This window comes from Meles meles, chromosome 3, assembly GCF_922984935.1.
Source record: "Meles meles chromosome 3, mMelMel3.1 paternal haplotype, whole genome shotgun sequence".
NCBI classification, from domain to species: Eukaryota; Metazoa; Chordata; class Mammalia; order Carnivora; family Mustelidae; genus Meles; species Meles meles.
This window is the reverse complement of record NC_060068.1, coordinates 104961941-104985809: the sequence shown is the minus strand read 5'-3', so window position 1 is coordinate 104985809 and position 23869 is coordinate 104961941. Positions and strand designations below refer to the sequence as shown.

Below are 23869 nucleotides of genomic sequence, written 5' to 3'. Positions count from 1 at the left end.
TTCCTCAGCAGTGGCCCTGCCTGGAATGGTTTATCTCCAAGGGAGTGGGCAGGTGAAGGATGGAAGAAGGCAGTCCTGAGGATGGCAGTACCAAAAGAAATAAAGTGGGGCACCTGGATGGCTCAGTGGGTTAAGCCTCTACCTTCAGCTCAGGTCATGATCTCAGGTTCCTGGGACCAGGCCCTGCATCGGGCTCTCTGCTCGGCAGGGAGCCTGCTTCCTCCTCTCTCTCTGCCTGCCTCTCTGCCTACTTGTGATCTCTGTCTGTCAAATAAATAAATAAAATCTTAAAAAGAAAAAAAAGAAAGAAATGAAAAAGTACACCTGAAACTAATATAACACTGTATGTTAACTACACTGGAATTAAAATAAAAACTTAATAAACATTTTTTTAAAGATTTTATTTATTCACCCAACAGAGATAGAGATAACAAGAAGGCAGAGAGGCAGGCAGAGGTGGGGAGGGGGGAAGCAGGCTCCCCACTGAGCAGAGAGCCCAATTCGGGGCTTGATCCTAGGACCCTGAAGCCAGGGCCTAAGCTGAAGGCAGAGGCTTAACCCACTGAGCCACCCAGGGTGGGGCTTGATCCCAGAACCCTGAGACTGAAGGCAGCCAGAGCTAAAGGCAGAGGTTTAACCCACTGAGCTACCCAGGCACCCCAAAACTTAATAAATTTTTAAAAAGGATGTTTGTGGACACTAGGTGGCTTAGTCGGTTGGGTGCTGCCTTTGGTTCGAGTCATGATCCTGGAATCCTGGGTTCAAGCCCCACATCGGGCTCCCTATTCATTGGAGAGCGTACTTCTGCCCCTCACCCTGCTCATGCTCTCTCTCTCTCCATTTGGTCTTTTGCTCTCTATCTCTCAAATAAATAAAATCTCAAAAAAAAATTTTTTTTAAATGATGTTTGTATGAGGATGGAAACACAAAATTGAGAGCTTTATAGAAGATAGACTTGGGGTGTCTGGGTTGCTCAGTTGGTTAAGCAACTGCCTTCAGCTCAGGCCATGGTCCCAGGATCCTGTGATCAAGCCCTGCATTGGGCTCCCTGCTCAGCAGGGAACCTGCTTCCCCCTCTCCTTCTGTCACCCTGCTTGTACTCTCCTGCTCTCTCTCTGTCAAATAAATAGATCAAGCCTTTAAAAAAGAAGAATAAGAAGAAGTTAGACTCACAGGTATAACTCTAGAAGGTTAAGGCATAAAAAGGTAATTTTTAGGCAACAAATTTGTATCTACAAGAAAACAGGGATGATGAGAAGCTTATTGTTACTAGAGTTGTGGCTCTTATCTGCTGAATCCCAACAGTATACCTGGCCTCTGGATTACAGCTGCCAGTGAATGTAATAAACAACCATGCAAACTTAAAAAATGTAGGAAGCCTGAATAAACACGTTTATTGTTGATGGTCCAAGAATGCTTACTTCCAACATTGGACCAATCCTGTGCCCAGAACTGTTGCTCTAGCTAGCACCATGGGCCAACTTGAGTAGCGAGGTGACATTTCCCAAGTCTTCTCTTTTATGTTTTTTGACTCTGCACTATAGATACTGTCTTACCCAAAACACATGTGTCACATCTATTTTCCCATAATCATCTAGGGTCAACCAAAAGTCTGTAGCAAGGCTCAAAGCCTCAGCCTGTGTGAATTAATGATTTACTTTACATGATGCACACCAAACTGCATGTCAGAGAGTTTTGGGGGGAAAAGAGTATCACCAGGTATGTAGACAGCCCTGAGGTGGACACCTTTGAGCCTGTGAGATTGGATCTGTGTTTAATGATGAACCGTGGGATCAGATAACCTATTAGCAAGGAAATATGTGTGTTGATAAGGGGGTCTTTGTTATTGAAGTTTCAGAATCTTTAAATCCTGTGTTGTTGCCCCCTGTTGTTATAAAATAATCTTTTAGAACAAGAGAGAGGAAGACTTAATGAATTATTATTTATTGAAACTGTGACAAGCACTTTATATGCATTTGATACTTAAACAAGAGAGAAACACATTGTCATTCCCATGTTTTAGATAAGGAAATTGAGACTCATAGAAATTAAGTGATTTCCATACATTTACACATTTACTGTTTTTTGCTCACTGTTATTAAAGTCCCAGTATCGAGCAAGGTGTCTAGCACATAGTGGTGTTTAATATTTGTTCACCCATATCTGCCCATATCTGCAAATATCCCCCATGTCTGCCTGCTAGTGAACCCTGTGCACTTAACTAACACATTACTGATACTTTGTCCCACATGCCAGGTAAAGGGAATAGTTTGGTAACTTGGACAACACTATTCATTGTCCGAGTTCCAGGCTGACTGTGAGGTCTGTATTAGTTTCTCATTGCTATTTCTTTTTAAGATTTTATTTATTTATCTGAGATAGAGAGCGAGAAAGAGAGCATGAGCAGGGGGTGGGGAGTGGGGAGTGAGGATTGAAGGTGGGGAGCAAGGGGAGAGGGAGGAGCAGGCTGTCTGCTGAGCAGGAAGCATAATGTGGGGCTTGATCCCAAGACTCTGGGATCATGACCTGAGCTGAAGGCAGACACTTAACTGACTGAGCCACCCAGGTGCCCCTTCTCATTACTATTATAACAAGTTACCACAAACTTCACGGCTTAAAGCAAAGCAGATTCACTCTTGTACAGTTCTGGAGGTGAGAAGTTTTAGTTGGCTTAAATCAAGGTGGATTCCTGTTACTATATAACAAGTATCCACTTTCCTCAGTTTCTAATAACCTGTTTCTCATTTGCATTAGAGCTGTCACTGACAGCCTCTTTAATTGTCCATATTTCTACTACCAGTTTGTTCATGACCATTTAGGTATTCCCTAAGATGGTGATATGTTTTCTCTAACATTTCTCACTTCTTCCTGAATCCTCTCTAGCAGTGTCTTAGTAGCTGCTTTTCTTCTAAGAGTCTGTTCAAAGTATGCTGAGCACTTTATCTCATGCTTCTCAGAATTCTTCCAATCTCCAACCATTGTTCAATTCCAAAACCATATCAACATTTTTAGTTATTTCTAATAGCAAGACTCCACTTATAGGTACTAAAATCTGTTATTAGTTTCCCAGAACTGCTGTACCAAATTACCACACATTATTTGGTTTACACCAATACAACTTTATTATCTCATAGTTCTGGAAATCAAAAATCTAAAATGGAATTTCCCTGCATTTAAATCAAGATGTCAGCAGGGCTCCATTCCTTCTGGATGCTGTAGGGGAGGGGCTCTTTCCTTGCCTTTTCCAGTTTCTAGAGGTTGCCTGCATTTCTGGGCTCCTGGATCCTTCATCTTCCAGGCCAACAGGATAGCATCTGCAGATCTCTCTCTGATTCTGACTTTCCTGCCTCCCTCTTTCCCTTAGAAGGACCCTTGTGATTACATTGAGCCTACTTGGATAATCCAGGATAATCTGTTTTAACATCCTCAGTTTAATCACATCTGCAAATTCCCTTTTGCCATGTAACATCACATTCACAGGTTTCAGGAATTAGGATTTCAGCATTTTGGAGGGACCATTAGGTCAGGGTCTTTCATGTTCAGGCAGCTGTGGCTGTGTGCATCTGTGTGTTGTAAACTTCAGTAGATGTGAAGGTAAAATAAAGTGCATATCAGGACCATGAAGAGGTGTGACGAGAGTCCGTAAGGAACTAGACTTTACACGGCTTTGGAGGCTATTATTAATTGTCCGAACTTTGGTGGAGACTAATTAATCACCTCCCTTTCCCTCTAAGTCTTAATTAATTAAGAATAGATTCAAGGAGCCAACTGAGGGATCGAAGTTCAGAATCAGATTTATTATTGGTAAAGATGGTATGGGGAATATGGTAGAGCCTCCACCTCCCAAATACGAGGGAGGAAAATCAAGAATGGCAGACCACTTCCTTGGTGAGGAGGAGGAACCATCCTGGTTTGATTACCAAATGGAGCTAGAGCAGAGAGTGACAAAGAGTCAGAGGAGAGGTATATTGTGAAAAAGCAGTGACTGTTAGTGCTCACTTTCCCCAACCAAAAAGCATGATCCATTTGAAATATGACTTATGGTAATCTCCCCAACTGGACAGATAACTTTTCCTTTGTGGGAAGAATAGGTATGGGAATGGAGCTAAAGGTGAGAACCCATTTCCTAGCCCATTCCCCATGGATGGACGTATTGGCCGCTGGGTGTTTCTCTGTGGGCAGAGGTGAAAATGGGGAGAGAGGAGGAAGATGGCACATTGTTATGGTAGAGGCTAAGAGATCTTGTTCTGTCCCAGGCCTAAGTATTTTCCCAAGAGTTAGAGCAGTCAGGAGAAGACGGGAAATCTTTGGATCACCCACAGCCTGATCTGGAAGGAGTCAGCACGATAGCTAGTGGGAAAGTCATTGTCCCCAGGGTGATGCCAGGAGATAAGGAACAGTGCATATCGCCTGCCCTGTGTATGCATCTAGCACCTGTGTCTAGGCGAAAGCAGATGAAAGCGGGTCTTCAGGACTTTCCTGAAGAAGAAAGTGGGGAGCCTGATTGGTGTGCACGTGTGCATTGGGAGTTGTGGGCGGTTCCGGGGAGGAGATACTTCAGCCAGCATTCACCTGCTTTTCCTGAGTGTGACGTCCTGCGTCAGGGGCAGAGGTTAGGAATGGTGGCAGGACACGTCTGTGGATACACAGGACACAGGACTTGCTTGTGTGTTTTTTAGGAGCATTTTGTATTACAGACCTATTCTCATACGAGCTGCCTCCTTGAGATCGGAGCAGACCAGGCACCTCCAAAGCCTGGAGCCTCTCAGCCCCCTCAGCAGCTCTGACTGGGGACCAGATCCCTCCCTGGGCCTCTGACAGTGATTAGGCCTGAGACCCATGACAGAGCCTCCCTAGAGGCCAGCATCCCCTCTACAGGGGATTGCATCACCGAGAAGTTAATCCGGTGGTCCTGCCTGCAGTCTGCAGTGAGTGGGGCTGCGTTTAATCAGTCATCAGTGCCACGTCTGTTTCCTTCTGTTGGACCAAGTATAAATTGATTCTTAATATTTGCTTTGGGGAAATTTCTTTCGTAAGAGTGAGCTCTCTCTAAATTGAAGGATTTGGAGATATAAATGAGCTTCTTTTGTCTTCTCTCCCTCAGGGTTGCAACACTGCATTTAGTACTAACTGTTTAAATGGTTGTATTTTTTTTTTTTAAGATTTTAATTATTTGTTTGAGAGAGAGAGACTGAGAGATCACAAACAGGGGCGAAGGTCGTGCCAATACCATACTGTTTTGATTACTACATCTTATCTTGAAATCTGGGATTATGGTGCCTCCAGTTTTGTTCTTTTTTTTTTTTTTCAAGATTGCTTTGGCTATTCAGGGTCCTTTATGGTTCCATACAAATTTTAGGATTACTCTAGTTCTGTGAAGAATGCTGCTGGTAAGGGCACTTGAGTGACGACTCAGTTAAGTGTCTGCCTTAGGCTCAGGTCATGATCTCAGGGTCCTGCTCAGCAAGGAGTCTACTTCTCCCTCTCCCTCTGCCTGCTGCTCCCCCTGCTTGTGCTCTCTCTCTGTCAAATAAATACAAAAAGTCTTTAAAAAAAATGCTGCTCATATTTTGATAGGGATTGCATTAAATCTATAGATAACTTTGGGTAATATGGACATTTAACAATATCTGTTCTCCCAATCCATATGCATGAAATATCTTTCCATTAGTTTGTGTCATCTACAATTTCATTCATCAGTGTCTTCCAAGTTTTCAGAGTACAGGTCTTTCAACTCCTTGGTTAAGTTTATTCCTAGGGATTTGTGGGGGTTTTTTGTTTTTGCTTTTGGTGCAATTGTAAATGGAACTGGACTATTTTCTTTCTCTTTCTGCTACTTCATTATTAGTGTACAGAAATGCAACAGATTTCTGTATATTGATTTTGTATTTTTAAATTTCTTTTTCATTTCTAGTAGGATTGGAAACTTTTTAGAAATGTGGAACCAAAAGGGAGGTGATTACAGCATTTTTGTAAAACGGACTGGCCTTGGAAACGTTCTGAGCTAATGCTGGTGCACTTGATCTGATCTTGTTTGAGAAAATGGGGAGAGGGAGGCCAAGTTTGTTTAAATTTTGCCTTGGTTTGCTTCTTAAGGGAGGCAGCACAGCATAGCACAATGCCTCAGGTCCTGTTCTGCTCAGTCATTGTGCCTCAAATTTATTAGTGTGTAAAAGGGGAGAGACTGTTGCCGTAAGGATTAAATGAGCTAGTGCAGGCAGAATGCTTAGCGCCGTGCTTAGCTCATGGTAAACATTCAAAAAATGTTATCATTTATGCAATTTAATATTCCTGGCACTTAGCACAATGCCTGGCACACAGTAAAAACAGGATTCGAAACGGTTTTGCTAAATTAAATGAAATGGTATAGGAAGTGCAGGGGGGTGTGGAGTAACGGTGGTGCAGAGGGTTTTCCCCAGATGACACTCCTTCTCTTGTCCTCCTTCTCCTGTAGTGTTCTGATGGCACCTCCATTTTATACCCTCTGTGTAGGGAGATCACTGCTTGTCTGGAAATGGTTGCTCAAGGCTGAGAAGTGACACAGCAACACAGAGCCTGGGATTGCTGCCAAATTTTAAGAAGCGCAGACTGCAACCAAGTGAGGGGGAAGGGGACAGAGGAAAAGTTTGAAAACCCAACCAGACCCACCCTGAAGCAGTTTTTTTGTTGGGTGAAAGGACTGTGGCTCCCAGTTTCAGGTGGGGCCGGCAGCAGGAAAGATGGAGGAAGGGTCCCTGTCAGGTTGTGGTGCTGAAGAAGGGACCCAGCAGGGGGCTCTTGGGTCCAGCTAGGGCTGCTTCATGGGGCCTTGTACCTAGAAAGGCCTCTTTGGTTTACTATAATGCTGTTGCCATCTTTGAGTACTTAGAGGAATTTTTTATGGGCCCTGCAAGTTATGCAGCTGGTCCTGGGTCCAGACTGTCTAGGGCAGCGATGTTTTGTTTCAGCTAATTTTTGAGCCAGTTTTTGAATTTGCAGCGGATTAAGTAGGGGCTGGGCTAGTCATCTTTTTCATCTCTCCCTGATTTAATTATAAGGCCAAAAATTGTGACCAATGAAATCCATACAAAACTACAGTAAAATGACTAGTATCTTACCTCCCATCTCCAGTCACGCTCCCAGGAAGTCACCACTATCAATAGTTTAGTGTGTACCCCCAGCTTTTTGATAAACATAAAGTTCAAAGTGCCGAAAATAAAATAACATGTAATTGTATTGTTGGTATGAGTATTAAACAGTACAGCATCATTTGCATGAAAATATTCGTTTCCCTCAATCCCGCTTCCCTCCAGTGAGACAATCACTATTAACAGTTTTGTGTGTATCCTCAAAATATTTTTTTAAGTTAACACTATTTATTTATTTATTAAGATTTATTTATTTATTTGTCAGAGAGAGAGAGAGTACAAGCACAGGGAATAGCAAACAGAGGGAGAAGCAGGCTCCCTGCTGAGCAGGGAGTCTAATGTCTCCATCCCAGGACCCAGAGATCATGACCTGAGCCGAAGACAGATGCTCAACCCACTGAGCCACCCAGGCGCCCCAACAGACTTTATTTTTTTGAGCTGTTTTAGGTTCACAAGAAAATTAAGTGGAGAGGACAGAGAGTTCCCATATGGTCCCATCCCCACAGGCACACAGCGTTCCCGGCTCCTGCTATCCAGGACCATAGTGTCCCTTTGACACATTCGAGGAATCTATGATGACAGGCATGATCACCCAGAGTCCATTGTTTACACTAGGATTCCCTCTTCCAAATATTTTTCAAAATAATTTTTTTTTTATATTTTATTTATTTGACAGAGAGAAATCACAACTAGGCAGAGAGGCAGGCAGAGAGAGGAGGAAGCAGGTTCCCCGCGGAGCGGAGAACCCGATGTGGGGCTCTATCCCAGGACCCTGGGATCATGACCTGAGCCGAAGGCAGAGGCTTTAACCCACTGAGCCACCCAGGCGCCCCTCAAAATAATTTTTAATTACATAATTCAACTGAGCCAGTCTGGCACTCCTGAATGGTTTTTTTGCTTGTTAAAAACAAATAGCTTTTCAAAAAGCAAAATGAGGGGCGCCTGGGTGGCTCAGTGGGTTAAAGCCTCTGTCTTAGGCTCAGGTCATGATCTCAGGGTCCTGGGATCGAGCCCCCCCTCGGGCTCTCTGCTCAGTGGGGAGCTTGCTTTCCTTCCTGCCTCTCTGCCTGCTTGTGATCTCTGCCAAATAAATAAAATCTTTTAAAAAAAAAAAGCAAAATGAGATGTTATGCGTAGTAATATACAGCTTTGTTTTTTAACAAACACCTTTTCAAGTCAGTGCATATAGACCCACTTCATTTTTTTAAAATAAGGATATACTGTGTCGTATGCCTCTATTATTATTCATTTATCCAGTTTCTTACTGGTATCTCTGTTTTTTTAACAATGCGATGTACATTCTTATACATATATCTTGTGCACTACAGAAGTGGGGTCACTGAGTTATAGGGTACAAAAATGCCAAATTGGCATGCTCTTACCTAGGATTAGGCTGCGTTTGTCACACGCTTCCCTCTGACCGTATGTCACTATATTACTTAAGTTAACGATCCCACCAGGCTTGAGAATACTAGAGCAGAGATAAGAGAGAATTTCCTTGAGAATAATATTAGTAATAGCTTACCGGTATTAAGCATTTAAGCCGTTTTATTTACTTAAGCCAAGCACTGTCTTAAGCACTTTACATGTAATATCTCCTTTACTCTGTATAGCCTCTCCCAGAGATGAGTCTATTATTATACCCATTTTAATGCCTAGGAAGTTGAGGTACCTAGGGTTAAGTAAGATCCCATATCTGTCTAGTTAAGTGGTGGAGACAAGATCCGAAACAGGGCTCTTTAATTTCTCAACCAGTGCTCTGCACACACTGTCTCTAGAAAGTTTAATGCCATCTCTTTGCCAAAGTTTCTCTACCTTGTTTATTCCTTATTTATTTTGCTTTTTGAAAACCTATTTATTATTTTTTTAAATAAGCAAAAAACATTCAGGGGTGCCTGGCTGGCTTAGTCAGAGGAGCATGCAACCCTTGATCTCAGGGTTGTGTGTAGAGATTACTCCAAACCCCATTACTTTACACCCCATGTTGGGTGTACAGATTACTTAAAAATAAAATCTTAAAAAAAAAAGTCATGTATCAACTGGGGCCCAAGGGTGCAGGGGCACCTGGCTCCGGGGATCCCAAACAGACCAGGTGGTTACTCACTGCCGACAGAATCCGAAGGCAGAAAGATGAGGGGTGGGGAAACAAGAAAGGAATTTATTTCAGGGAGGCCAGTACTGTGAAGACAAGACAGCGGATTGGTGTCCCAAAGACCATCTCCAAGACGTTGCCGTCTCTAGTGTGGGGCCAAGGTCGGTGGGTGTGTGTGCTGGGCAGGAAGGCTTAGGCTGCTCGCTGTGTTGGGGTCAAGCACTCAAGGTCTTACTGGAGTCAGGGCTTTAGTTAGTGCTTGAGGGGGCAGTTTCAGTTCCTATCAGGGGCCACTTTGCCTGCTGGGAAAGATACGCTGGAAAAAAGAACTTATTAATAGGTTAGAGTGTACTGAGGTCACAGCAGAGGCAGTGAAGTCCCCTTTCACTTAAAACAACATTTGTGTTTATTCATTTGCCTTTTTCTGCACTTTAGCTCTTTGAGAGCAGGGCTTAGTGTCCTAATATCATTCATATCCCTGCCCTTATTCCTAGTGCAATGTCTCATTTATTGTCCATGATAAATACGTTTAATGGCTTAACAGTGCTTCTTGGAGGTAGCTGCTGTGTCCAGCCTATGGGTGAAGAACACCCAGGTCGGTGTAGTGGAAAAAAGAGTGGAAGGCAGGATGGTAGGGCTGCAATTTGAACCCAAGGCTTTTGATGCCCCATCTGTTGGGCGGTCCACTGTGTCCAAACTGCCTCCTCCCTGCCAGCCTCCAAAGGCTCTGGAGAATGGCTCCCTACCTAGCAACCCATTCCAGAAGCTGGGAAAATTCACAGCTAGGGTTCTTTAATGATCTCTGGGCGGGGCAGAGCCAGATGGGAAGAGAGGCCCTGGAAAAGAGAGTTCCTGGCAGCACCGCATCCAAGAATAAATGGGGGGGCGGGGTCCGTGGGGAGTCAGGTTCCTCAGAGGGATGCTATGTTGTAATAATACCTATCCTCTATTCCGGCTTCTGCACACCAGGCATTGTTCTGCGTGATTTATGAGCATTGTGTCTTCTTAATGCTCACAGTTCCATTAGGTGGATATCGTTATCTCTATTTTACATATGAAAGAATGCAGGCTGAGAGGACAAGTGACTTGCTCAAGGTTGCACAACAAGTAAGTGATAAAGCTGGGATTCCAACTCCAAGCTGTGTGTGTGTCCCCCAAACCTCCATTTTAAGCCTACTGCTACCCCTAGGTTATAAGAGCCTGCTGAGGCGGGGGGCAGTTTAAAAAGAAAGCTATAAAGGGAAATTGCCCTCTGGACTGTGGGGGACTCTAGCAACCAGGAATAAGGTACAGAAAACTTTGTAGCTTGAGCCCTGCTGGGTTAGGGGATCATGGAAAGAAATATATATATTTTTTTTCTAGCTGACTTTGGAGAGCTTAGAAGATTTGAAACCAGCCATTCCAATTTTTGAATCTAGGTTCACAGCACATGATGCCTTTCTACTCTTAACCTAGAAATGGTAGAGTTATTTTGGGCACAAAGCAAGAGCTGTGGCTTTAAAAATATGCCGCTGGATTTATCTCTTCCGCTCCAAGATTACTGAAAATTAGCCCAGCTGTGGCCCGAGGCAACAAAGAGCCACAAAATCTCCTTCCAGATCCTGTAGACCCCCACCCCCCAACCCCACCCCCTAGGGAGGGGAGACACCCGGGAGTGGCAGCCTGGGCTGGGGGTGGGGGAGGCTGGATTCAGATCGTCCTGTCTTCCATCATACACCACCCCCTCCCAGCTACTCTACGGGTCAGAATGCTAGGTCTGTGAATGAGCTGTACTCTCCTCCCTCATCCCCAAGGCTTCACAGAAGTAAAATAATAGTAACAAATCGATTACCAAGCTGGGGAATCCGTGCGAGAAGAATTTTTCAGCTTTATTGCGAAATCCCTGTGTGATTTAGAGCAAATCACCTTGTTGTAAATTAAGCTTTCAGTTTCCTTACCTATAATATGGAAACCCTTTTCTATATCTGTAAAGGGTTATATACGTGTGTGTATAGAAAAGGGCTATATATATATAAGATTTATGTATATATAAGGGTTTCCATATATAAGTATAGAGATAAACATAAATATGCAGATATATACTTAAATATATAAAGATATATTATCTCCTTTTCCCATGAAAACTGAGATATTAAGTGATTTGCTAAACATCACATAATTTATATGGCATAGCCATATTTAAACTTACTTTTCTGATCATAGAGCCTAATGTCTTAGAGAACAAGCATTATATTTTTACGTTGTCTTGTTTCCATGGAAAAGTCTTTCCACCATCATTTGAAGATCTAAGAAACAGTGGGGAAATGGTGGAAATGCTAGCCCAGGTGGCTTGAGATTTCTCCCCCTCTCTCTGATCCTGGACAGGATTTGGGTTGCAGACCACGGTTCTCCTGTGATTTGTGGGCTGTAATTACTCAGATTAACATTGCCCAATTCATAAAGGCTGAGCAAGGAAGAGGAGGAGGAGCTTGTTCAAGCAGCCCACAAACCCCACAGATGGTAGGTGGGGGTGGGGACACAGCTAGGGACGCTGTACCGCCTAGTCTTTCCACAGGTTTGATGGTGGATGGTTTTTGCCTTTTGGTCAGGCTGAGCACGTATGATTCTACAGTCTGCCAAGTTCTGTTACACACACACACACACCACACACACACACACCTGAGAGAGAGACAGACACATGAAATGGTTGTTCAAAGCCAGGAGGGTACAAACAAATTCAGAGATGTTTGAGCTGCAGTGGCTGGCTTGGGTAGGGAGAGGAGTCAAGGAATGGAGAGAAGGGGGGTGTCCCTACACAGAAAGCCTGGATGTTCACCTGCAAACCCAGAATGCGCAGAACCATCCGTGCTCTGACTTTTCCCTGGGCAGCCAGAGGCAGCAGCAGCAGCCCCAGCCAGATAGCAAGCGAGCCATCCAGGGGAGCTGTCTGGCTGGGCCGGAAATGGCTGTAATCATTTAATAGCCTTTGCTGGCTGCTTGGACGTAGCAAAGTAGGCGGGAGGCAGGCTCCAGAGTGCTGTCTGGCAAGATTGCCCCGGCTTTAATCAAAATGATGGGTTTTCTGGAAGCTCTTTATTAACCTTAGGACCCAAATCCCAAGGATGGCAACAAAGGGATGAATGGGGAGGAAAGGGGAGGGCTGAAACCTGCAGAATGGGCTGGGATTTTCCTGAGCTTGTCACTCCTGCATTCGTGCCCCTCCCCCAGCCTCCACCCGTTTCTGCTGATTCTAGCTTAGAGGTTTCTGCCTGCATCTCTGTCTCCCAGATGGTGGCAAAACAAATAGAATCAAAGTAATTGCAAGGGTCTTCATAGACAGCTCAGGATGTGGTGCAGTGAGACCGCCTAGAGTCCATCCAGCCCTAGGCTCTACCTGTTCATAACCGCAAGACTGTTGGTCCTTAGTCTCTTCATCTATAAAACAGACATATCGGGGTGCCTGGGTGGCTCAGTGGGTTAAAGCCTCTGCCTTCAGCTCATGTCATGATCCCAGGGTCCTAGGATCAAGCCCCGCATAGGGCTCTCTGCTCGGCGGGGAGCCTGCTTCCCCACTCTCACTCTGCCTGCCTCTCTGCCTACTTGTGATCTCTCTCTGTCAAATAAATAAATAAAATAAAAATCTTAAAAAAAAAAACCAGACATATCTACAAAACAGACATGGACATTAACAATATTTACTTCATATGGTTCTTGTGAGGAGCAAAAATTATATTGCATGCAGATCTGCGTAGCCCAGTGCCACACACATAGGAAGATCCCAGGAAACATAAAAACATCTATAATCCTGTGGTGTAGACAGGAAGGTGATCATCTCCATTTTATGGATGAAGAAACTGTAGTTCAGAAATATTTATGTAAGTTGTCCAGGATTGCATGCTATTAAGTGAGAGAGTCAGGGCAAGCTCTCAAGTTCAGAAGCAAGATGAATGGAAGAGAAGAGAATTCAACCACCCTCCTGCATTCTTTAACCTGAGCCCCTTCAAGATCTTTCCTGAAAACCCTATCCTTGGTCAGAATGACTTGGTTTTGTTCTTTTGGGGAGAATCAGTGTCAATCAGAAAAACACCGTGCTAGTCTAGAGCCATTCAGCACAGGGGCTGGAGGAGAGTTTACAAGTCTGACATTTGCTTCACAATTTTCAGGACCTTCCCCAGTATCTGCATTGGCAAAGCCTCCAGCCCTCTCATTCCCAGTCCCTGAGGCCAAACTCCTGCCAGAGTTCCTTTAGCAGAAAAGAGGAATGTGGAGGAATGTTGCCAAAAAGACCTGAAGCAGGGGCGCCTGGGTGGCTCAGTGGGTTAAGCCGCTGCCTTCGGCTCAGGTCATGATCTCGGGGTCCTGGGATCGAGTCCCACATCGGGCTCTCTGCTCAGCAGGGAGCCTGCTTCCCTCTCTCTCTCTCTCTCTCTCTGCCTGCCTCTCTATCTACTTGTGATCTCTCTCTGTCAAATAAATTAAAAAAAAAAAAAAAAAAAAAAAAAAGACCTGGAGCAGTGCCTAAGGGGGGAGGTGTCTAAAGTGGCTTATAGGGCTAAATGTTGTGGCCAGTTACCTCCAGAAGGCAGTTTTTTAAATAGCAGACCTATACACATTTTAAAAAACATGTATGTTGTTCTGATTTTTAAATGTATTCCTACCTGTGGTGGAGAAATCAGCCAATACTGGGAAAAAAAATAAAAAGGCAAAGCCACTTACTGTAATTATGCTTATATGCTATTAAAGCCTTTTTAAATCCCATTGGGTTGTAATCTGAATGTCAGGGAAGGGCTCCGCTAAGAATCCAGACCCCTGCCGGCTTGGTGTGTACCTGAAGTCCTTTTCCTGGGCTCTAACAGAGTCTTGACTGCCTGTCAGTCTTGTCCTTGCTAGTGAGCTAGATCTCCTGGGACTGGAGAAGAGGGACTTGTGGGAAGTCCCACAAGTGGGACTCTGGGAAGGAGGGGGAAGGGAAGCAGCACCAAATGAGGAAACATTCCCTTAATTGACTATTTGCTGGTGCTGGCCTTGGTATCTCTTCCTCTCTCTTCTTCTTGAAAGAGGAGTCTCTCCTTGATTTGGCCCCAAAAGTCCCAGCATTTTACAGGCAAAGCCTGCCAATGGTCTCTAGTCTTCAAGATTAGGAGGTCAGTAAATGTTGTTTGTCAGATCCTGAAGCTATTATTTCGCCTGAATGAGCCCCTGGAGATGTTTGCTTACACTTCAACTAGAACAGGTCAGTCACAATGGTCTGTGAGAGACTCGAGAAAGCAGATTTTGCTCTGCTCAGCAGAAGCTAGATCAGAAGGAGATGCACGGGAATGGATCTCTCTGATTGCTTCTTGGAGTTTAAGACGGAGTCAGACCAACCAAGGCTCCCAGCAAAGGCCCAGAAGCTCACTGACACGTAAAAGCAGCTCATTAACTCTTAGCAGTCCTGCTGTGAGGGGCTTGCTCCGCCAACCCGCAGAGCCATTGACATCCTTTAATTCTGCAAGATAAAGTTATCTCTGAGCTCCGCATCTCCAGAGGACAGTCCTGAGGCCTCCTGCGGAGTCCTGGCTGTGGTTGAAAAGAGTTTCCATCTGGTTTATGTCAAGTCCAGGACTTAGGAGTGGTAGGAAATCCAGTTTTCCTAGCTATGAAATCCCAGGCTTTTTTTTTTTTTTTAAAGATTTTATTTACTTCTTTGACAGAGAAAGAGAGAGATCACAAGTAGGCAGAGAGGCAGGCAGAGGAAGAGGGGGAAACAGGATCCCCGCTGAGCAGAGAGCCTGATGTGGGGCATGGATGTGGGCTCCATCTCAGGACCCTGAGATCATGACCTGAGCTGAAGGCAGAGGCTTAACCCACTGAGCCACCCAGGTGCCCCAAATCCCAGTCTTGCTTTTATTTCCATCTCTCAGGGACAAGGTCTGCATTTTGAAGGTAAACAGGTAGATTCTGGCTGAGCTCAAATGCAGATTTATCTCAGTTGGGTCAAAGAAATTAATCTCAGTCTTGGAGAAAAAGCATCCATGGCCCTATGTCCAAAGAGCTAGCAAGGAAGCTCCACCAGGGGAAGGAGGTTTGGGGGAGAGAAGAAAGGTTCTTGCTTCATTTCCCGACTGCTTGCTGGTACTTGGACTAAATTTGCAATATTCTTAACCTGCGTTCCTCGCCCCGAGAGCTGTGCCATATATAGTTGCCCATATGTGATTCGGTTTACTGGGCTCTCACATTGAGCTGGTGATCAGGCTTAGCGCTTTCCACACGTGACTTCACTGTCTTTAGGGACAGGAGAAGTGCAGTGAGCTGAGAGCTGCTGAATCTGCTGGAGTGGCTGCCGCTTCTCATATAGTCTTTTCATTCACCCACTTCGCAAGTATTTATTAAACACCTGTTTGAGGCCAGGAACTGTGCTAGATGTTGGCTGTGTAGTAGTGAATAAAACAACTATGTTTTCTGCCTCAGTGACAGATGGAGGTGAAGGGGCTGCTTGGCTAGGAGGGTCATAAAACGCCTTGGCCATGGGGTTACTTACGTTTAAGCACAGATTTGAAGAATGAGAAATCATGCTAAGAATGGAGGGTAGATCATTCTAGACAAAAGGAAACTGTGTGTGTACAGAATGTGAGGCAAAAACAGTCCCAAAGGGTGTTTGATGAACTGAAAGAAGGCCTGTGTGATAAGAGGGAGACTTGTAGATGAAACTGGAGAATTAAAAAATAATAGATTATTGATATACCTTTATATACCGTGTTAAGGCGTTTGCCTTTTTTGTTGTTGTTGTTAAGGCAATAGAAGGCTTCTGAATAATTTTAGGCAGGGAAGTGATGTAATCTGGTTTCTATATTTGAAGGATCTTACTGTATGTATCCTATACGTCAGTTTTGTTTTTTTTTTTAATTTATTTGACAGAGAGAGACACAGCGAGAGAGAGAACACAAGCAGGGGGAGTGGGAGAGGGAGAAGCAGTCTTCCCACTGAGCAGAGAGCCCGATGTGGGAATTGATCCCAGGACCCTGGGATCATGGCCTGAGCTAAAGACAGATGCTTAACCAAATGAGCCATCTAGACACCCCTCTATACCTCAGGCTTTTTAAAAAAGGGGACAGACTTAAGGAATGAAGAGAACTCTGGCTCCTGGACGGGGGGGGGGGGGGGGGGGGGGGCCTAGAGAGAAGGCTGAAGGAAAAGAGGCTATTGCTGTAATTCACATTCAGGATAATGGTGCGCTGAAAAAAAAAAAAAAGGGTAGTGACAGCTCAAATGCAGAGAAGAGGACAAAGTCAAGGTATATTTAGGAGGCAGGAACGACAGGTATTGATGGATGATAAATGCAGAATGGCTCTGAAGTTTCCGGCTTGAGCACTAAGGTGAGTGGAGAGATGTAGAAAGGACTAGATGAGAGGACACAGGAGTTCTCAGGAGTTCTTTCAGCTTGAGATGCTCAGTGAGGCTTTCCAGAGGAGATAAGGGATAGGCATTTGGAGACATGAGACTGGAACACAGAGGGCTAAGGGCTCTACATGGAAATCTGTGTCTCATCAGCATATTTGGACACCGTGGATACCCATGGACTTGTCTGAGATCCCAACAGGAGTGAAGAGATGAAGGTCTAGGGCCAAAAGATAAAGGTCAGGACAGAGAACTCATAAAAACCAGTGTCTCCAGAAGGGACTGACAAATGCCACTGAGGGGTTCACGACAGCGCAGACTAAATTGTGACTACTGGCTTTAGCAATAATGTGATTAGTGGGCTTGATATGGGCACTGTTACAAAAGTAGTGCTCGGGATGCCAGATGAGAAGAGACAGGGAAGTGATAGGTCAGGAGATGGAGAGAGCAAATGTAGAGAATCCCAAACTGCAATCAAACACAAACGCTTTCTTGGCAGAACTTTTCACGATTCCACCAAAGGAGCAGTGTCAGATACAAGAATGCTACTGGGATGTCAAAGGGTTTCAATATCATGGCCACTGGGATTACTTTGCCCAGATAGATCATTACTCTTTCTCTCTAGCTCTGACCTCTACTCTTCTAGAAGTCATTGTGTCTTCCAGCTGGGCTCTTGGGAAAGTCTCACATCAAAAACCCCTGTGGATGTATAATAATTTCCCCCAGTCTCATTATTCGAAATTTCATCTCTCCTCTGGAATCTCCTTTGACTTTCTCAAATGTTTCACATGTACCTTGGTCATTGCATTTACCCAATTGCCTTATGATCCCTGGAGTGTCTGTCCCAGCTAGACTTGGAAAGCCAGTTGGCTCCCAGTGCTTTACCCCAGTAGACCCATGTTTACAACAGGATCCTCACCTCCTGTGCTAGTCAGTATCCCCCTACACCCACATGTCTTTCCATGGCTTCTCTGCTTCATCCAACCACCCCTCAGGGTCACGGTGAAAGAATAGGGATCAAATAATTGATTCAACTAATTTATCTTTTGTTCTGGATAGAGTAGGTGTCAAAATACATGTGTAGCCAAAACTCACAAGCTAAGATTTTAGCATATTCTTCTTCTCCTTCTTTTCCCATCTGAAACTGCATCAGGTACCTCTAATCTAGGTTTTTTTCCCCATTACCTGAAGAACATTAAAGCATTTGGAGTATAATTGCAGACAAGCGTTCTGCAATCCCTTGGCTGTTCTTAGTTTGGTGACATCGTTCGGTAGTACAGAATCTACTTAGTTAGCTGCCTCTTCTGTTACCAGCCCTATTGAAACCTCCATTTTAAAAATTATGACAGCAAACTCGAGACCCCAGAGACCGTTAGAAGTGGCTTGAGAAACGGTAGCGTAGTTGTAGTCGGTGACACCAAATGAGATTCAGGTATTTGATTATAAGAACAAATGCCCAGGGCATCTTTTATTGTAGAAAAGGGGGGGGGGGGAAGTTAACAGCACTAATTGCCCCAGGGAATGCACTGTTTACAACAGCTCTTAGAACTTCCGAGCTTTTGGTTTTTTTGTTTCTTCTTCTGAAAGAGATTCTCTTTCATAATATTGCTTTTCTTTTTACTGAGATACAGAAATACAACATTATATTAGTTTCAGGTGTACAGTATAATGATTTGATATTTGTATACATTGTAAAATGATCATCACATTAAGTCGAGTTGTCGTCTGTCACGATATAGTTACGAAAGAATTTTTGTGTGTGTGATGAGAACTTGAAGATTTACTCTTTTAGCAGTTTTCAAAAATGCAATACAGTGTTATTAACTGTCATCACTATGCTATATGTTACAGCCTCATGACTGCTTTATTTATAACTATAAGTCTATACCTTTTGACCTCCTTTATCCATGTCGCCCACACCTGTCGCCTTCCTGCCTCTGGCCTCCATCAGTCCGTCTTCTATATCTATGAGCTTGGCTTTTTGGTTTCGGTTTTGTTACCGTGCTTGTTTTTTCCGATATCACATATAAGTGAGATCATACAGTGTTTGTCTTTTTCTTTCTGACTTATTTCGCTTAGAATAATGCCCTGAGAGTTCATCCATGTTGTTGCAAATGGCAATATTTCAGTACTTTTTATGGCCGAATGATATTCCATTATGTCAATTGTCAAACCTAAAAATAAAATAGCCAGTTATTTTACCAGCAAAATGAGTTTATTAGGGAATAGCAGAGGAATTGCAAGTTGGGACAAGCAAGTTATGGCAAACCACAGGCAAGTCCAAAGAGACAAAGGAAACATAACCTCTTAATAGGTTTCAGGAGGAAATTGGGGAGGGTTGTTTCAAACAAAAGTTCTTTGTGGGGGTGGGGGGGGACCTGGGTGGTTCAGTCAGTTAAGTGTCTGACTCTTGATTTCTGCTCAGATCATGATCTCAAGGTCGTGGGATTAAGCTCAGCATCCAGTTCCATGCCCTATGGGGAGTCTGCTTGAGATTCTCTCACTCCCTTTCCCTTTGCCCCTAAAAAAAGTTCTTTAGAAAAGAACAAGAGTCTGAGATTGTGGTGGTTTCTCTTTGACTTCAGGTGGTGGTTAGGGTGTTGTTGCTGGGACAGAAAGAGGTTGTCTTTTTATTTTTATTTTTTTTCCTTAAAAGCAGGAGATAAAATTCCTATGTGAAAAGTATCTCTTTTTGTCAAGGTAAGAATTACTTTTCTTCGTTCTGCTGGTAATGCAGGCTGCTAGGAGTGGTATGTGTGAGATATCTCTCCCCTTAGGGCTTCATCTGCAACCTGGGGCTTACCAGTTTACCAACCTTACCAACCTTACTTACCAACGGAAGATGAAGAGTCCCATGCTCCAGGGACTGAGCGAGCCAGGTTCCCCTGCTGACCCCATTTTATTTTATTGTTATTTTTAAATTTATTTTATTTTTATTGACCCCATTTTAAATGAGATTTTCTTTACTCATTTTTATAATATATACCACATTTTCTTTATCCATTCATCCATCTATGGACACTCTGGTTGTTTGCATATTTTGGCTATGTAAAATAACAACTGCAGTGAACATAGAGATGCACCTTTATTTTCAAGCTAGTGTTTTCATTTTCTTTTATTATTATTATTTTAAATTCTACTTATTTGACAGAGAGAGAGACAGTGAGAGCAGGAACACAAGCAGGGGGAGTGGGAGAGGGAAAGCAGGCCTCCTGCCAAGCAGGGAGCCCGATGTGGGGCTCGATCCCGGGACCCGGGGCTGAAGGCAGATGCTTAACGACTGAGCAACCCAGGTGCCCCATCATTTTCTTTTATTTTTTTATGATTTATGTATTAGAGAGAGAGAGAGTGCGCGCACGAGAGCGAGCGCTGGGGGAGGGGGAGAGGGAGAGAGAGTTTTTTTTTTTTAAGATTTTATTTATTTATTTATTGTCAGAGAGAAAGAGAGAGAGAGAGTGCGCACAAGCAGACACAGAGGCAGGCAGAGGCAGAGAGAGAAGCAGGCATCCTACCGAGCAAGGAGCCCGATGCGGGACTCGACCCCAGGACCCTGGGATCATGACCTGAGCCGAAGGTAGCAGCTCAACTCACTGAGCCACCCAGGCGTCCCGGGAGAGAGAGTCTTAAGCAGAATCCGTGCTGATCACAGAGCCCAACATGGGGCTCAGTCTCAACCACCTGAGATCATGACCTAAACCGAAACCAAGAGTCAGAGGCTCAACCGGCTGTAAACACTCAGACCCCCCAAGCTAGCATTTCCTTTGGATCAATACCCAGAAGTACAGTCACTGGATTGATGGTATTTCTATTTTTAATTTTGGGAGGAAACCTCCATACTGTTTTCCAGAGTGGCTGTACCAGTTTGCATTCCCACTGACAATGCACAAGGGTTCCCTTTCTACATGTCCTCACCAACACTTGTCATTTCTTGTCTTTTTGATGATCTCCATACTGACAAGTGGGAACCGATATCTCACTGTGGTTTGGTTTGCATTTCCCTGATGGTTAGGGATGTCGGGTACATTTCCATGTACCTGTTGGCCATGTGTCTGTCTTCTTTGGGAAAAAAGTCTATTCAAATCTTCTGCCTATTTTTCCATCGGATTGTATGCATTTTTGCTGTTGAATTGTAAGAGTTCTTCATATATTTTGGATATTAACCACTTATCAGACATACGATTTACAAATATTTTCTCCCATCCAGTAGCTTCCATTTTCATTTTGTTGATGGTTTCGTTTGTTGGGCAGCAGCTTTTTATTTTTATTTACTTATTTATTTATTTATTTTTAAAAGATTTTATTTATTTGACAGAGAGATCACAAGTAGGCAGAGAGAGAGAGAGAGAGGAGGAAGCAGGTTCCCTGCCGAGCAGAGAGCCCAATGCGGGACTCAATCCCAGGACCCCGAGATCATGACTTGAGCCGAAGGCAGCGGCTTAACCCACTAAGCCACCCAGGCACCCAAGGGCAGCAGCTTTTGGGATGTAGTATAGCTTCTTTTTGCTTTTTTCTCTTTGGCTTTTAGTGTCAGATTCAAAAAGACTAGGTCAGGGCACCTGGGTGGCTCAGTGGGTTAAGCGTCTGCCTTCGGCTCAGGTCATGACCAGGGTCCTGGTATCCAGCCCTGCATCAGGGAGCCTGCTTCCCCTTCTCTCTCTGCCTGACTCTCTGCCTACTTGTGATCTCTGTCTGTCAAATAAATCAATAAGACCTTAAAAAAAAAAAAAGACTAATGTCATTGAGCTTATTGCCTATATTTTCTTTTAAGAATTTCATGCTTTCAGGTCTTACATTCAAGGCTTTAATCGGTTTTGAATTCATTTGTGTGTGTGGTGTAAAATGGGGGTCCAGTTTCATTCTTTTGCATGTAGCTGTCTGGTTTTCCCAGCACCACTTACTAAAGAAACTCTCCTCTCCCCACTGTATATTCTTGCCTCCTTTGCTGTAAACTAATTGTCCGTATATGTGTTGGTTTCCCTCTGCGTTCTCTATTCTGTTTCATTGACATAAGCGTCTGGTTTTATGCCAACACTATACTGTTCAATGACTATAGCTTTGTGATATAGCTTAAAATCAGGAAACATGATGCCTCCAGCCTTATTCTTTTTTTCTCATGATTGCTTTGGCTCTTTAGGGTCCTTTTTGGTTCTATACAAATTTTAAGATGTCCTATTTCTGTCGAAAAATGCCATTGGAATTTTGATAAGGATGGCATTGACTCTGTAACAATATTAATTCTTCCAGTCCATGAGCACAGAATATATTCTCATTTATTTGGGTCATTTCTTCAATTTCTTCCATAAACATCTTCGAGTTTATAGTACAGGTCTTTCACCTCCTTGGTGAAATGGATTCCCACTCCTTTTATTGTCTAGGCTGCTTTAACCCAGTATATTTCCCAAGCAAAAGAATCACAACTGTATTCTTTAGGAAATTCTTCACAAGGAACCAAAAGTATGTCACCAGAAAATTAGATTTCCAGACCTTCTGGTGAGAAAATCTGCCTTCCTGATTGTTTCCAAATACTGACCTTTCCCTCAGGCTTGAAGAAAGAACCCTTGATTTCTCAGGGTGGGGGTCAGGCTCCTCTGTGCAGCTGCCCCTGTCTCCCCCGACTTGTGTGGCCTGGAGGGCGTGCGTTGATTCCTACTGATGTGTGACCTTCTGTCTTTCAGAACCGGAGGCAGGAGAGGTGTCACCTCCAGTTGGGGCTGGTGTCAACAGCAACAGCTGGACCTTTAAATACGGACCAGGCAACCCCAAACAATCTGGTCCCGGTGAGTTGCCAGACAAATTCATTATCCCAGGATCTCCTGCAATCATCTCCATCCGGCAGGAGCCTACTAACAGCCAAATTGACAAAAGTGACTTCATAACCTTCGGCAAAAAGGAGGAGACCAAGAAAAAGAAGAAAAAGAAGAAGGGTAACAAGACCCAGGAAAAAAAAGAGAAAGGGAACAGCACGACTGACAACAGTGACCAGTGAGGTCACCTCATGGAAACAAGCCACTTAGCCAGTTTTTGTAATAATGGCAAATCTCTCCCATGTAGCAACTCCCCACTCCTTTCTCCTATCTCCATGAGCCCTCTCCTATAGACCTCAGAAATCTGCAGAAAGTTCCCTGTGTCTATGTAGATCCCATTGAACAGGTTTTGTCTTGAAAGCTTTACTAAGTCTGGTGTTAACTCTTTCTCTCCACTCTGGCTTGTTTTCAGAACCTAAAAAGCAGACCCAAGTTTCCTTTCTCCTCCGCCGCAAAGGAGAGGCTTCCCAGTCCCGCCAGTGAGAGGTTGGAAACTCTCTGCCCTGTGCTCCGGGGATGCTGTCTTGATGACACTTGCAGGGCAGGCACAAAGGTTTTGAGGCTGAGCAGCTGGGGTTGGGGGGGGGGGGGGGCACTGGGTTGGTGTGATCACCGGCGGTGCGGGAGGGAGCGCCAGACCTCGGCTGGGCGGGGCCAGATGAGACTAGCCCTCATGAGGAGGGCTGGTGGGAAGAAAGGCAAAAGAATGGCAGGAGTTGCCAATCCAGGGGGGAGCGCGAAACGAAAAGGGACCAGACTTTCTAAACCTTATGACTCAAGAGGCGGTGGCCACCCTCCCGCAGACAAAACTGCCCCCACTGACCAGGCCCTAGGAGGCCTTGAGTCTGTCGCTGTGGTGTCATGATCCCTACAACTCACATCACACCGACAAGCCAACAGCTCAGTGTTGCACGGGGCCAACCAGGGCGACAGAAGCAGATCTGATGTGTTTGCCGCGGATGTCCTTGTGCTCACTTTCTTACCCATTCTTTTGCACACAATGTTTATGAAAAGGCCTGGTCCTTTTCCAACACATATGCAAAAGCAAAGACAAAAGAAAACCCCAACACCTCACTTTATGCTGTTTGTTGTTTGATAGATTTATTTAAAAAAAGAGAAAAATCTATAGCTATAAATCTTTAAAGAGAAATATGATGACTACAGTTCCCCTCAACTCCCCTCAAAAGAGAATCCAATCCACAGCCATTTAAACGACCATTGCTGCTACAGAAGTGCTTTAAGAGAATTGCCTGGAACATCTGTATTATACTGGCCACCTGCCAATCACAGCTTTACTCTTTCAGGTCACTCTGGGGCTGCCTCTTGCATGTATTAATTCCTAAATAAAAAGATCTTTCTCTCTCTTTTCTAAGAAACGATTCTGTGCACTTTGAATACACAACCTTCTCTAGCCAACTATATCAAGACCCTGAAATTGAAGAAAAATCATTGTTTTCTCAAACACACAGTGAGCCGACTTTTCAATCCTC

The 23869-nt window shown here is 44.2% G+C and overlaps 1 protein-coding gene across 4 annotated transcripts in view; it reads left to right on the top strand.

Moving 5' to 3' along the window:
* LOC123938185 (protocadherin alpha-C2) overlaps positions 1 to 22991 on the top strand; it is a 117441-nt gene extending 94450 nt beyond the window's left edge. For 3 of the 4 annotated variants that reach the window (XM_045999325.1, XM_045999323.1, XM_045999321.1), the window contains exon 4: positions 22251 to 22934. In XM_045999325.1, coding sequence (XP_045855281.1) covers positions 22251 to 22561 — 311 coding nt within the window. In that variant the 3' untranslated portion in view covers positions 22562 to 22934. Of the gene's footprint in view, positions 1 to 22250 lie in introns of all 4 variants that reach the window. The other variant, XM_045999324.1, reaches the window with a different exon arrangement.
* Positions 22992 to 23869: the final 878 nt, after the last annotated feature.